Below are 16,221 nucleotides of genomic sequence, written 5' to 3'. Positions count from 1 at the left end.
AAGTGAATAAGCAAAAAATAAATAAACCACATAGAGGAGCAGAGGATGGAGTTGTTAGGAAGGGAAGGATTTGTAAAGGAGTACAGGAGGGATGGGCAGGAGTTACAGACAAAGATGAAGAGGGTGAAGACTTTTCGATCATTTACATGGTGTTGAACAGCATGCACAATTTATATTCTACATTTAACACTCTGAGTCTAGTACAATTCAGTTTATATTGATACCAACTTTACTTCAAATAGCCGGCACATATTCTGTACCAATATCCCTGTGTCCTTCTCTTTATGGTGTTCTTGTCACAAATTGCATCTTTACTCATTATGTACCCAGTAACAAGGGTTTGTGTTCATTTTTTGTGCATTTGAATGTTAAGGCATGTGGGGAGCAAAAAAATATTTGTTCTGGGAAAAATAATGTCTATCAATTTCCATAGCGTTATTATGTGCCTGGCATGGGTGCCAAGCACTATGCCGACCTGTCACATCTAATATCTCTTTTTTCCTAAGTGAAAGGGAAACTGCTTATTATCATTCCTTTAAAGTCTTAAAGACTGCAATGAAATTATGCAGTCTTTCTCCTTTCCTGGCTAACTAAGTCCAGTTTTTATATTGCCTCAGAGTTCTGTTAGTCTATCCTCTCAGGCTGAAGAGTTTGTCTTTGGTTTTCTATGTGTTTTCTGCCTCTATCTTAACTTCTTAAAAACACCAGACTTGATAATGGCCTGAGTGTTATGTATGATTCAAACTCAACAAATATAAATATTTGTTAGGCAACTACCCTGTGCCTGGCATTGATGGAAGGGTTCCCTCAAAAGTTTTGGGTCCACCTATTATATTCCCATGCAATTAGCCCTGCCCTCACCTCTTTTGGATTTATCAATGCATCCTATGTGTGTGTTTCTTTGTGTGTGTGCACTCTAGAAGCATTTATTCAGAATCTCCTGAAGGACCTGAAAAAGCACCAGGTTAATGTGGACAACCTGAGTCCCCTGGAGCTCGACGAAATGGCTCAAGTGATCGTGAACGTCTTGCACGGTGTGGAGACTGGAGATCAGGAAAGTATGGGGAGAGAGGCTGAAGGAAGACCAAGGCAACGGGCAGACAGCTCAGCCGCAGCCCTCTACGAAGATGACAAGAAGGCTGAAGACAGTTTGCAAGGTGAAACTTCCAGCTTCTTGGATCATTTACATTTGTAGTAGACATTGGGGGGAGGGGATGAGGCCTCAAAGCTGTTGAGAGATCTGCAGGCTTACTGGAGCTTTAATGTATTCTTTCTGCTAGGGAGATGGGGATTTGTTTTAATGATTTTTATCTGTTTGAACTTTGCCTCTAAAAGCTTTCTTAACAGGCTAAGCCTACCAGAGCAATTATGTTGAAAGGCAAATTGCTCTCTGTAAGGAGGTGTAATTTCTCTGCATTGAGGTTCAGATTTATATATGTATAAAACATAGTGATAGAAAGTGTTTTTTGTTTGGATTTTGAGAGTGAATATTGTCAAATATTTGAATAGTAGAGTGAAAAAGGTTCATTCAGATGTCCACTTGATGCCCACATCCACGCTCTGGGGCTGCTGGTGGGAGAATGCAGAAACCGTGCCTCATTGGCAGCGGGAAACTTCCTTTGGCAGAGGGCTTTGTAGGGCATGCACTATTCTTTGAAGAATGTTGGTTTTTATGGCCTAATTACTTCTTAGAGTCTTTGGAGCTAAAATAAAGCATCTAGTATAGTGCCTTGCACATAGTAGGCACAAAAAATATGTGCTGAAAAGATGAATGGAAGATTAGTCCCTTTTTCCTCTGGACAGGGGAAGGGCTTGCTTGGAAACTGGAAGCATGATTTGGTAGGATATCATGGAGGAAAAGATATTGAAACTCTGCCACCACAATGATTTATGTTAATCAGTCAATCAACAATTTAAAAGAATTAATACCTGTATTGAAGGCTAGGAGGGATATAAATGTATTTGAGATGTAGTTGCTTTCCCCAAGGAGCTATTGTTCTGACTTGAAGAGGGTACAATATGCTATGCACTATTGGGCATTGTATGTAGGGTATTTATTTAGAGAGAAATGACAACCCAATAATGTAAACCTAAGAAGATGAATTTTGAAGCCATCCTAACTGTGAGGTGGTTTGGATGAGATGCTTCATTTTACTTTTTCATAAGTATTAGCTGCTGCTAGGTACAATGGATTTTTCTTGCTGTGAGCTATCACTAAAGATAATACGTAAAGCCATGGAACTGAATAATGTAATTTATGACTGACTTCACGCCTATCATTTACCTAGTAAACCCTCTTCTTCATGAAGTTTATAGACTGCTATTATTGAACTATAAACAGAGTAGGTTTACTCTGTAGTAGAAATTAGACCCACATTATTATGCTTAATCTTCTGTAAAGAAGGATTCTGTGTGGTTATCCCTTTACATGCTGTGACACTTTGTGATGACATTCTTGACAAGGCTTTTGATAATGCTTCTGTTTTTTTTACAGATAACAGAGCACAGGAAGAGGATGATAAAGTTTATGAAGAGGTAAGATGAAATGTCTCTGAATGTTTGATTCACATTAAATCTAGGGTGATTTTGTTAATCTTTTTTCTTAATGGTTTGGAAACTTTTGTGAAATACAAAGTATCTTTTTCAGAAAAGAGTGGGAAAAAATACTTATAGTCCCCAAATTGGAAGAAAATACAAGGAGGGCATTCAAAATTGTATAGAGTTAGATGCATAATAATATCTAATTTTCCATGATAAAACCAATATTTATCCAGTGTAGAAAATGGAAAGATATGGCTAAATTTCAAGGAAGAAAATGAACATTTTTTAGAAATTTTCCACCCAGAGATAACAAATGGTAACATTATATGTTCATTTAATGTACCATAGGTCATCCTATAGATACTGATGTCTAAGATTTAGTTAAGACAGACCTGTGACAGTATCTAGATTATGAGGAACTGCACTGTTCAATATGTTAGCCATTAGCCACAGGTGGCTATTTAAGTTTAATTTTAAATTAAAATAAATAAAAAATTCAGTTCCTCAGTCTTTGCTAGCCATATTCAAGGGTTCATTAGTGATATGTGGCTAGTGGTTAACATAGTGGGCTGTATAGATTATAGAACATTTCCATCATTCCAGAAGGCTCTATGGACAGCACTGATCTAGAAAACAATTTGTAAAAGGGACTGCAAAACAAGTAATATCCACTTACTAAGCAGTTTGTTAGTTTTCCCTATTTAAGAACCTTTGGCAATTATTGCAAGTCTTAAAGATGCAGAAAATCAATTCCCAGGCAATGGCAATGACATTATATAAAACTCTTATTTTTGTGGATAGAAACTGAAAAACAATTCTCTGTAAGATTATCTTAGGGGTTTATGTCTCAATATCTCTTAGCAAGTCATGGAAGAAAACATCAGCAGCTCTTGTTTTTAATGTCCATCAAAAATGATGGGATATTCAATCTTAATTGTGGACAGAAAAGTGGAGGTTAAGAAACACATTTCTTAATTTAGGAAATAGAGGGGAAGGATAAGAGTAGAAACTGAGGCCAAGCCTTATTTCTAGGCTTTTGAATGTCCAGAAAACACTTTTCAACTGGTTTCCTGAATCTGCCATTAGTTTGGTGACAATGCCCTAGGACTTTTTACCATATTTTCTCATTCTTGAGACATTAATTTTGATTCATTTCTCTTTTGCTGCGGGTGCATTTTTCAAGCTCTTTTTTTTTTTTTTTTTAATAAGAAGTATATTTGAATGTCATGTTTTCTGAGCTTTTCTTTATTTAATAACATCTTTCAGTTTCCTTCTCACATGAAAGACAATTTAAGTGAGAATATTATTCATTTTTCTGCAAAAGCCTGAAGACATTGTTCTGGTTCAATTTGTAACTTAAATGTTTTGTATTATTGTAATTCTTGATCCAAATTTGACAAAACTTTTTTACCAAACTAGATTTTCTTTAAATATTCAAAAACATAAAACTAACTTTTGTTAAAAATAGTCAAAATTTTATATAATGCTTAATTTCCTATATAGTCCTTGCTTATTTTCCTAAATAAATTTGTTTCAGTAAAGTATGTTGTAAAATAAATACAATATTCCTGTTTCTGTTCAATATAATATTAGGAATGTAATTTCATATTAAAAATACTCCTTTGAATGGATGTAAACGTTTTGTTATCAAAGTTATTAAAAGGTGTCCTTGGCATACTCTGCATTATTATATAGCAGTGGTAGTAGTGACTGTTTGGTTTTGTGTGTGTGTGTTTATGAAGAAGTGGTTTGTATCTAGGAGTGGCACTATAATCTGATGATTAAGACACCATCTTTGGCATCAGTTAGACCTGGGTTCAAATCCTGGGTCTGTCGATTACAGACTCTTATTTTGTACAAATTATTTAATCTCTATTAACCTCAGTATCTATAAATTAAAGATAAAACTAATACTTTATTCATGGAGTTGAGGTAATAATTAAATGGGATAACTTATGCAAAGCAGAGAGCACAGTACTTGATATATAAACATTGAATATTTGGTAAGTATTACATTTCTCAGTCAAGTTTGTCTTCTTTCAGAAAAGCTCATATCAGGATGGGGGAGTGAGCATTGCAAGATATGAGGACCAACAATCCCTTAAATATTGTTAGACAGCCATTATATATCCATGTGATGTCCTTCACAAGTAGTTAACATCTTTGTGCTTCAGTTTCCCTAGCAGTAAAATGGGGTGATAATGATAGTACCTAAATCATAAAGTTATTTTAAGGATTCAGTGAATTAGTACACATTAAATATTTAGTACAGTGCCTTGGCACATTGTAAAATCTCAACAAATGCAAATTATTATTATTATTATGTGATCATTATTTCTAGAGGGATGAAGTGGGCTTTCAGAATCACAGGGTTATTTTTCAAAATACACATGCCATGGCCCTACACTGACTGCAAGATCAGATTCTTCAGGAAGTGGTATGAGTGTGTGTGTGTGGTGTGCATATAAAAGAGAGGAGAGAGGTAAAAAAAAAAAAAATAAGCTATTAAGTGATTCTGATACATAATGCCTTCATCCTCCATTTGGTTGAAAATTTCTCATCTAGATATAATTCTAAAAATACATTCTGTAAAAGCTTTGCCTTCATCAACTGTTTTCATTTCAATCTGCCTATTATTATCCTATATGAAGGATATTTTTGCAAAATTTTTTCAGTTCATATATGTCAATGGTCTTTCTAATAGATATCATCTTACATGAATTTTTCTTTCTGCTAGATCAAACACTTAAATGTCAAACCTGGGGACCTCTTGATGGAGCCCAGGTCTCAGTACTTGCCTGAAGCTCCTACAAAGTCTTTTAAAACAGAGATTAAGAAGTCGGAGGATTCTGAATCATCACTGTCTTCAGAAGAAGAGAACGCTGGGGTTGAAAATGTAAAGAGTCAGACTTACTCCAAAGAGCTATTCGATAAGACGCCAAGTTCTAAGTCAAGTGTGGATGGGTTTGTGGATTACCAAAACTGGATTCAAGGGGGTTTGAAGCAAGATGAAAACTTTCCAGTGGGTGCTGGGAAACAACCAGGTGAAGGCCTACAATTAGAAGTTAAGTCTTCTGATGAAGAGGAATATGGTTACATTGTGACAGAAAATGAGTGAGTAGGAAGCTCTTTATTTTTCACCTTTTAAACACTGACACCCTGGCACTGTATCTGGATGATACACCCTATGGAAATACAGAAATGTCTTTCTTTCTTAAATATGTTTAATTAAAAAAAAAAAAAAATGAGTGGAGAAATGCTGATTATCTTTGGTGTGGTAGGATCCCCAGGAATTCAGCCACCCCCCCTTTTCCTAGGGCTTCTGAGGTTGAAACCTCAACTTGAGGGTAATTAATTCTCTGAAGTACATTTCTTTAAAATGCCCTCCTGGGTTCTTTTATATTGTTCTCGTCATCTCCAGGTAGATTTTCCTGCTGGTCTGAACTATGGGATATTTTCAAGCAGCAACCACCTTTCTGTGTGATGGGAGAAGGACAGGAGGCTGTTGCCTCAAGAATATAATAAGCCAGGTCTTGGGTCCTTTTGACTCTCCCAAAGACATCACTGGATGGGACACTGAGTTTGGTATTTAAATCTCCAATAACCTGATCTATATGTTGGTTTCATGACCTGTTAAAAACACCAAAAGTTTTATATATTTCAAATCAAAGTAGTCCAAATATCAGGACATGAGTCATCCTTCAGAGGCACGGGAAAAAAAAGATTCACAGCAACAAAGTGTTCTTTCCTCACTCTCATTTTGATCTGGATGTAACAAGGAAAAGAATTCAAACATCATGTACCCAGCAAGCTAGAAATGGTAGGCCCCATTTTTACAGGTCATCTCATTAACGAATCTGACATTTGATGCTATGCTTTATAAAAATTTTGTTTTCTTCAAGTAATTGGGAAGGGAAAATGTCTGGCTGGCTATCCAAATGCAGATGCACATTATATATTTAAATATATAAAAATAAATTTGTCTTTTGAATTATAAAGTACATTTATTCAGGTATTTCTTTATTAGGAAAGAAGTTGATCATATTTTAATGATTATTTGCAGTGAAAAAAGAGCTGACTGAAAGTCAGAATTCATTTCTCTTGCTGATTCCACAGAGTTTTATTTCTGTGCTCGTACTTCCCAACAAAATTCAATCCACTAGCCTATCTTAATTGTTACTACATTGAAGAGATCAAATTTCATTAGCGAGAAATAATTGCATACCACAAATGGGCAGAAAATATTTTATTTTGAGCTCAAACCACAAATCATGTATCAAATCCCAATTAAAATTTAAGACAATTTAGACTGTTGATGATTTTTCTATTTGTCTTTTTAGATAACTCCTAAGCAGCTGAAATGTCAAACTTATGCCACAATATTGACTTAATTTTCTCTAGAGAACTTTGTTTATTGACTGGCCTACCCATTTATAACCTCTTTGCTTATATAATATGCTCCATTATTTGTCTCTGTCATTGTGTTTTTTCCCTTGGAATGATAAACTCTAAGTGGGAATTTTTACCTTTAGTATCTTACCTTCTAGGTCCTTAAATAACATGTCTTGTGGAAGATACATTTTTGCACTATTAAAGCAATTGTGAGATACCTACTTGATTACTTTGTGATCCAAACCGTTATAATAATCTTTCCTTAGAAAATATTGTCATAAGGGTTCTTGCATATGTTGTATGTATTTAAGAAAAGTGTCGAGTTACTGAGGAAAGCTCTATTTCACACTACTCTGGAAGCTTTATTTTCACACACTACAACTTCAGTTCTATCACTATTAACAACTTTGCCCTCAGATGAAGTTAACTGACCCTAAATGGTTCATTACTATACTAGGCTAAAGTGCCTCCAAGGAGACAGGCAGGGCTACTGCTCTGTGCCTCTAGGGTGCTGGGTTTCAATTGCACCATGAAAGAAATCTGAACCTCTCCATCAAAGTATTGGTGAAAAAGATTTCTGATGATTTTTGAGGACTTTTCAAGGTGACAACCTAGTTGTCAACCTGGAGAACAAGAGGTGGCTCGTGCACTTTGGTGACCTTTAGAGCAGGGCAATCCATACCAATCCATCCTCTACATCAAGGCATCTTAGGAGTAAAATGTCAGTGTCAGGGTAGGCAGTTGGCTGCAGCCTCAGCACTTTCTGATGAAGAGAGACCAATCAAATCGGGTTATTTCCTCATTGGTCATGACATTCCAGTAGAAAATGAAGTCATTATTAGTATAGAGTTTTTCTTTGCATTTGGAGTTTATTTTCCTGTACATCATTACTTTGCCATACCTTTGAGGCATGAACATTCACCTGCTACAGCAAGTAGTTTAAAGGAAAAAGTCAGTTGATTTCCTTTCTTTTTCTTTAGTCATGTCAACTGGAAATTGAATATGTGATGAAGATAATGTAGCTTTATCTAAAAAGTTCTTACTGTTATTTATAAGACATAACATGCTAACCTATTCCTCTTTACTACAGGGAGTTGGAGGATTTTGCCCCTATTATCAGATTAATTAATAACTTGGGATTCTCTGGGGCAAGATTTCACAAGATCTCAGTTTAAACCTTAGTAAATCACCTATTAATTTACAAGAATCCAACTTAAAACAAAGGACTGCTGTATATTTGGTTGTACCACAAAAAGGTGAAGGGGTATGATTTATAACTTAGTGTTATCTCATCATTGACATGTGTTCTTTTCATTGACATTTATGTGGGAGAATAATATGGCTTAGCATTGCCAGGCACCATTTTATCTCTTATATTTTCTGATGGACAGGGTGTAGTTTAATCCTCAGTCATTTACATTTTATCCTTTTTACAAACTCAATGGATTATTCAAGACTGGATGAAGGGCAGGACAGCCATTCCCAGTTCTCCAAGGACGATTTAAAAATTATTTGATGTCAGGTTGATGGGAAGAGATCACAGGATGGAAGCTTAGTTTGAAGTAAAGGGGGCTTATTTATCTCTCAGCAAAGAAGAAACTGCCTTTTAACTCTAACAAATAAATGCTTAAGAGATATATGGCCTTGATGTTTTACTAAACTGGTACACTTCTCTTTATTTACTTAAAAAATCCCCCTTCCTTGGGATATATTCTTACAGAGGATGCATTTTGAGCCAGCCAATCAGATTGCCCTTGAGGAGGTGAAACCTATTCTTATAACAATGTAGAAATTGAAAAGTAAAAGTAAGCTTAGTGATAAATTTGGTGTCAGAGACAAGCTAATCATGTTGGAAAAGGTCCCATATTGCATCTCAGGATAGGATGTACTGCCATACCTGCAGATTAGGAATGTGATTGTGGAGTATTTAAAAGCCCAACAATCACTCAGTGGAAATACCTGGAACTCCTGCCATTATAATAAAGGGTTTGGTCTCCACATGACCTTTATATCCTTGAAAATGTGTGTCCTTGAGAAGTAATGTGGATTTCAAATTCCTTAGTGTTGGCACCGTGGAGAAGTGAAGAAGTGTGGGGTGGGAGCCCCACACTGACCACAGGTCTTGGGAAGGTAACATATCTGGCTTGTACTTAGGTCTCCTCATCTCTAAAGTGGACATTATGATAGTACTGACCTCCAAGGATTGTTGGGAAGAGCAAATGTAATGTACTTAGAATAGTATCTGGGACATGGTAAAATGTTTGGTAAATGTAACATTAGCCATTAGCTATAACCAAAGAGAATACAGCTCCACAGTGATAAATGCATTTCAGTTAGGAGGAGAAGGTTGAAGAGGGGGAAATATGCCAAAAGTGTATATGGGACAATTTGTTCAAATGTGTGCCTCATCCCTGATGTCTCTCAATATTCTGATAGACAGTTTTAATGATAAATTTTTTTCTTTCAATTTTTTCTTAAGACAAAACTTTCTTTCACCTTGAAAAAGTCGATCAGTTAATTTCAAATGACACTGTAAGTCTCATAATTAACATTTTATTTATTTAGTGCATGACTTATTTCACAAATAAGCCTCATTATGGCATCCATTTCTGACAGTACCATGTTTTATGGGAATTTAGTCAGAATGCATAATTTAAAGAGATGTTGCTTAAATATTGGGCATTGTCTACTCTTCATCCACTGACGAAGTATAAGAGTTTTGGGAATCAAAAGTCTGAAAGAAAGTTCAAAACTCAAGTTCTCCATTTGTCAAGCTAGTGAATACTTACTATGTGCAAGGCCCTGGAGATAGTTACGTGAATAAGACATGGCCTCAGTCCTTTTGCAGATACTCCATATTCCTTCCTCTCAAAATCTTCCAGCTATCTAGAGAGTTAAGAATCAGATTATTTATTAAGTCTTTGGGGAGGAGATTACCCACCCTCTTTTGTTACTCATTCTGAAATTTAAAAACTCTTATTATCAGGGATGATTTGGTTGTCTTTCCCAAAAGTCAGTGTGGTATAAGAGAAAGATTACTTCTCAAAGGGTCAGGTAGTAATAGTCTAATCTTGGTTATACCTCTGCCTGCCTGTAAGACCTTTTGCAAGCCATGCAAATCTCAGTGGTCACAGCAGTTAAATCCCATCTGCATAACTCAAGATGGTCACAAGGACAAAGAGCAATGACAAATATGTATCAGTCATGACAAAGAAAAGAGGGGTGGGTTTCACATCTCTCATGTTTAATGTTTCTTATATTTGATTCCTTGATCAGAGTAAAGAAATAAATTTTATGAATGTCCTCTATATATCTGATGTTAGTGCAGATTTAAATTATTCTGTCCTATTCCTTGACCATGTCTCAGATATTGTGTTCTAACTTTTGGACCTTTTGATGAGGTTGCTTCAGTTGAGGTGTGACCCACCTGAATCAGGATGAGTCTTATCCTATTACTGGAGTCCTTTATAAACAGAATGAAATTCGGACAGAGAGAAAGCCACATGGGTAGCAACCAGAAGAACAATGTTGATGGAACCAGGCAGAGAAGAGAGAATCCAGGAGATGTCATCATGTGCCTTGCCATGTGACAAGCTAAAGGCCAAGGATTACCAGCAGCCAACCCTAGAATGCCACAGTATCTAGAGAGAAAGCATTCCCTTGATGATGCTTTGATTTGAGCTTTCTCTTTGCCTCAAAACCATAAGCTAATAAATTTCCATTGTTTAAGTAGATCCATTGTATAACATTTTCTTGAGCCACCCAGGAAACTATAACAGATTTTGGTACCAGGAGAGTGGGCTGCTGCTATTGCAAATACCAAAAAATGCAGAAATGGGCTTTGGAAATTGGATTATGGATAGAGGCTGGAAGAATTGTGATGTGCTTGCTAGAAAGAGCCTGGAGTGCTTTGAAGAGACCATTGGTAGAAATATGGATGACAAAGGTACTTCCAATGAGGCCTTAGAAGGCAATGATGAATGTGTTCGTGAAAACTGGAGGAAAGGTGATCCTTGTTTCAAAGTGGCAGGGAACTTGGAGAAATTGAGTTCTGATGTCAGATGAAAGGCAGAACTTGAGAGTAATGAACTTGGATATTTAGTTGAGGAGATTTCCAATCTAAATGTGCAAAGTGCAGCTGGTTTTCCCCATACAGAAATGAGAGAGAATAGGGATAAGTTGAGAAATAAACTCCTGGGCACAAAGAAACTAGATATTGATGGTTTGGATCCCAGTGAATTACATGCAAAGTAGATAGGTTTTTTTTGGGGGGGAGGGGGATTGTATGAGTGGAATCACTGCCATTCTGAACTGAAGGGGACAGAGAAAGGACAATAAAGGAAGAATGACTTCAAGGGCAGAATCTAGACTGAAGAGATCTCAGAGTCCAGTCCAGAGGCTGGATCTACCCTGGTACTTGGAGAGGGTAGGCCCTCTGCCCCATTATTCAGGGAGAGTGCTGCTACCCTAATACTCAGAAAGAATGGTACCTATGCTCTGGGGTTCGCAGAGAGCTGACCACCAGCCCCATACTTGCAGAAGGTAAAGCCTTCACCCCAGTGTTTGGGGAGAGCATGGCTGCTGCACAAGCACTTTGAAGGGGTGTAACTGCTGCTCCATCATTTGCAGAGGATAAAACATCAATCTATAGATCACTCTCAGACCTTGAAGTCTAATGAAACTTGCCCTGCTGGGTTTTAGAATTGTTTGAGACCTGTGACCCAAGCTTTCCTGCCAATTTCTTCCTTTTGGAATGGAAATGTTTATCTTATGCCTGTACCTCAGTTATATATTGGAAGCAAATAACTTGTTTTCTAGATTTCACAGATCCATAGACAGGGGAACTGTGGCCCAGACAAACCACAACCATAACAGATTTTAATGAGACTTTGTATTTAGCATTGTTACTGAAATGACTTATGGCTTTTGGGATGTTGTGATGAATTGAATGTGTTTTGCCTGTAGAAATCACATGTCTTTTTGGGAGTTCAGAAGTTGAAAAGTGTGGTTCTTTGGAGCTGTGTGTACCCCAGAAAAACATGTTCTTAAAGTTAATCCAGGGAAGTGAACTTGACCCAATGGATAGGGTGTCCGCCTACCACATATGAGGTCCACAGTTCAAACCCCTGGCCTCCTTGACCCATGTGGAGCTGGCCCACGCGCAGTGCTGATGCACGCAAAGAGTGCCATGCCACACAGGGGTGTCCCTGCATAGGAGAGCCCCACGCGCAAGGAGTACACCCTGTAAGTAGAGCCGCCCAGCGCGAAAGAAAGTGCAGCCTGCCCAGGAATGGTGCCGCACACACGGAGAGTTGACACAACAAGATGACACAACAAAAAGAAACACAGATTCCTGGTGCCACTGATAAGGATAGAAGCAGTCACAGAAGAACACGCAGCAAATGGATACAGAGAGCAGACAACTGGGGGGGGGGGGGTTGGGGGAAGGGGAGAGAAATAAATAAAAAAATAAATCTTTTAAAAAAGTAAAATAAAATAAAGTCAATCCATTCCTGCGAGTGTGAACCCATTGTAAGTAGAACCGTTTGATAAGGGTACTGCAGTTCAGGCCCACCTCAGTCAGGATGGGTCTTAACCCTATTTCTGGAGTCCTTTTTTTCTCTCTCTCTGTCTTTATTTTTTTTTTAATGTTACATTCAAAAAATATAAGAGGTCCTCAAATACCCCCCCACCCCCCTTACCCCACTCCTCCCACATCAACAGCCTCTTTCATCATCGTGGGACATTCATTGCATTTGGTGAACACATTTTGGAGCACTGCTGCACCACATAGGTAATGATTTACACTGTAGTTTACATCCCCCCAGTCCACTCAGTGGGCCATGGCAGGGCATACAATGTCCAGCATCTGCCCCTGCAGCACCACCCAGGACAGCTCCACGTCCTGAAAATGCCCCCACATCATATCTCTTCTTAAAACAGAAGGAAATTCGGACAGAGAAAAAGTCACAGAGGGAGCAGCTGGAAGATGAGCATCAACAGGATCTGGACGAGAAGGGAGAGACCAGGAAATGCTGCCTCATGCCTTGCCATGGGGACAAGCTAAGGATCAAGGATTGCCAAGAGCCAGTCCCAGAATGCCACAGTCTTAGGGGAGAAAGCATTACCTTGATGATGCCTTGATTTGGGCTTTCCCTTTGCCTCAAAACTGCAAGTGAATAAATTCCCATTGTTTAAGCTGACACATTGCATGATATTTAATTGAGAAACCAAGGAAATGCTCTCTATGCCACATATTTCTCCCTTTCCCAAAACATCCTGTATGCTGTCTTTAAATCATGCGTCTGTTTGCTTGAAACTTTCAATGGTTCCCTGTTGTTTGTGCCATAGACTGCCACACACACTCCTGAACTTGAAGACAAGGCCCTTCACATTCTGATTATAGCCTACCCACCCTTTCATCTCCTCTCTTATCCCTGATGCCAGCCATGTACAGGGCTCTTCTCATATTCGTGATTCAGAGTTTGGCCCAAACTGGAAAATATCCCAATTCTTAATAATCAGCTAAAATGTGACTTCTTTTTGAAGTTTCCCCTCTAGTCACTAGAAAAACCTTTCCTGTTATCCATAAACCAGTGATACTACAATGAGTTATAATTTAGTTATTTACACGCCCATATTCCTCATATAGACTATAAGCTTCTTGTGGGTTGATTCTGGTCTTATTTATCTCCCTGTCTTTGGTATCTTTTAGGCACTCAGGATATTTGAATGCATAAATGAATAAATGAACAGGACTTTCTGAAAAACTGAAACATCAACTCTTCAGCTAGACAAAGAATTATAGCATATTTATCATCAATTTGGTGGACTTTTGGGAAATTCTTAAAAATTGAACCTAGTTGATATGGAAGTTCTTTCTAAGGCAGTTTGAGAATCAGACTTGAATTTTTAAAAGTACCACTTACAATGATTTTGCTTCTAAATAGATTTGTTTGTCTAGTTTCTTTGTTGTATTTATCTTCATATCTTTAAGTCTAAAACAATGGGAAAAGCCAAGAGTATTGTATATCAGAGAGCAGGTGATGCTCCCTACCAATTGTAGCTCCAGAGGATTAGCATTAAGTAGTGTGAAGTATAATGGAGGAAAGGCAGAAGCCAATCTTATCAAAACTGCAGTGACTTTCAGTCTTTCTGGGAGTTTTCTAATCTAAATGTTTCAGGTAGAAGCAATTAACCAATGAATAATACATTGAAAGCCTACTATGTACAAAGTACCAGGGCTGTGCCAAGTTTAAGTACTTGTATAAAAAAGCTTATTAAAAGGCTTGGGAAAGCTCTATATGTAAATAAAAATATGAATGATAATACAAGATTTGTTATAATAAAAATTAATATCCATGTAGCTGATGCTGTCCGCTAGCCATGAGGCTTGGGGATGGGTGAAACTGAAGCCTGTTGTCCTTTTTTTTGGTCCTGACCTCATTTCTTTCCTTCTTAATAAGAACATAGCTATGAATAATTGCAAAGAAACCACAAGATATGACCTGTATCCTCTAGGAATGTAGAGTTTTGTTGAAGTTTTGTAGAGTTTTGTTTATATATATCTATATATATATATAAAATATCAATGATCCACACAAGTCAAACACATCCGAATAATCTGAATGCTAAAATATATAGAATAGTATTCCTTGTATTCTGTAAGAGATCCTGTAAGAGGGAGATCTATAGAAACTAGGTGTCAGGGAAGGCTTTATTGTGGAAGTGCGACATGTGCTAGGTCTCAGACACTCCCTCAGTACTCTAAGAATCTTGGTTATTTGCTGTATTGTATAACTGCCACACTTCACTCCCTTGTCTAGTTTTCTTGCCTTGCAAAATCATACATTTCCTGCCCTGCAAATTTTAAAACAAGCACATAAACCCAATTTGTTTCTTTAATAGCAGTTTTATTGACATATAATTTCTGTTTTAGTTTGCTTGGCTGCAGAATTGCAGATACCATAATAAAATGGGTTGGCTTTTCACAATAGGAGTTTATTAGGTTAAAAGGGTACAGTTCAAGGCAATGAAAGTGTCCAAATCAAGGTATCATCAGGAGATGGTTCCTCCCTGAGCTGCAGCTGTGGACAATCAGGCACATGGTGGCATCTGTTTGTCTCTACCCTCTCCTGGCTTCATTGCTTTCAGCTTTGGGCTGCTCGCCTGTGGCTTTTCTCTCTCCTGGGTTCATTGATTTTGACTTCTGGATGCTTCTGTCTCTGCAGCTTCCTCTCTTCATATGACTTCAGATTATAACTCCAGTCAGAGGATTAAGGCCTACCCTGTGTCATGCAGCATAATCAAAACCTCTTAACTGAAGTAATTTAATCAGAATTCCCCACCCTCAAGAGGTTTACATGCACAGGAATAGATTAGCTCAAGAACATAATTTTCTGGGGTCCCCAAAAGCTTCAAACTGCCACAGTTTTCATACCTTACAATTCAGATTTGGTCCAGTTCAATTTATAATGCAGATGACACATTGAAAAAATTCAACTGCAGTGGTTGGGCTATGAAGGTTGCTGGCAATTATTCTACCCTAGAATTTAGTGACATTGCTGAAGAAGAAAAGCAAAGCTTTCTAGAATGACTGTGGAAATCCAAAACCAGCTAGGCTCTACATCAATAGATATATATAGTCTGCCCTTGCTGCCATCATGTGTCATCATGGTCAAAAGAGAAAAAGAGTCCCAACATGGTCAGAACCTTCTAAAATACTCCTATATTGCAAGCGTCTATATAGAGCTAGATAACCAACTGTAGGAGGTAAGGCTTTCAGGATAAGCATAATTCAGAGGGGGCATTTAAGGTCCAGACTACTGCAATGTTAAAGAGACCTGTAGCAATACTTGCTTCTTCTCCTGCACCCTCTAACAACTGATTTCACCCTTTGCCACAGTAAGAAAGCAAACACTGTCTAGGATCAGATGGAGAAGGAGGCCCAACTATAATCAGGTAATAAATGGGGTATTTCCTTACACATAATCTTCTCTTCTGACATGTCTCTAGTTGGCTAGACATTGCCAAGCTAAACTGGAAACCAATGAGTTAAAGCAGCAAAGAAATTGTTTTTCACACCTATCATATTTGCACTTTCACTGTATTTTCTCACTTTGCTTCCTGCTGTAATTAGAGATCAGACAATCCTGCACTGTCCTCCAGTTCTGGAATTCCAGCCAATGTTACACTTCAAAATCTAATACCTCACTATTCCTTCAGCAAATGAGATGGAAGTCAAAACTAAAGATTTGATCATCAAAGACAACACAGCCAGATGCAAGG

At 37.7% G+C, this 16,221-nt stretch overlaps 1 protein-coding gene across 4 annotated transcripts in view; it reads left to right on the top strand.

The window, feature by feature from the left end:
* The window catches only part of PTPRN2 (protein tyrosine phosphatase receptor type N2), a 1,274,829-nt gene that overhangs the window by 564,688 nt on the left and 693,920 nt on the right, over positions 1 to 16,221 (top strand). For all 4 annotated transcript variants that reach the window (XM_058297618.2, XM_058297617.2, XM_071215383.1 and 1 more), the window contains 3 exons: positions 921 to 1,157; positions 2,495 to 2,535; positions 5,279 to 5,655. In XM_058297618.2, coding sequence (XP_058153601.1) covers positions 921 to 1,157; positions 2,495 to 2,535; positions 5,279 to 5,655 — 655 coding nt within the window. The remainder of the gene's footprint in view (positions 1 to 920; positions 1,158 to 2,494; positions 2,536 to 5,278; positions 5,656 to 16,221) is intronic.

The sequence above is a fragment of the Dasypus novemcinctus genome, chromosome 5 (assembly GCF_030445035.2).
Source record: "Dasypus novemcinctus isolate mDasNov1 chromosome 5, mDasNov1.1.hap2, whole genome shotgun sequence".
NCBI classification, from domain to species: domain Eukaryota; kingdom Metazoa; phylum Chordata; class Mammalia; order Cingulata; family Dasypodidae; genus Dasypus; species Dasypus novemcinctus.
This window is presented reverse-complemented; position numbering and strand designations above follow the sequence as displayed.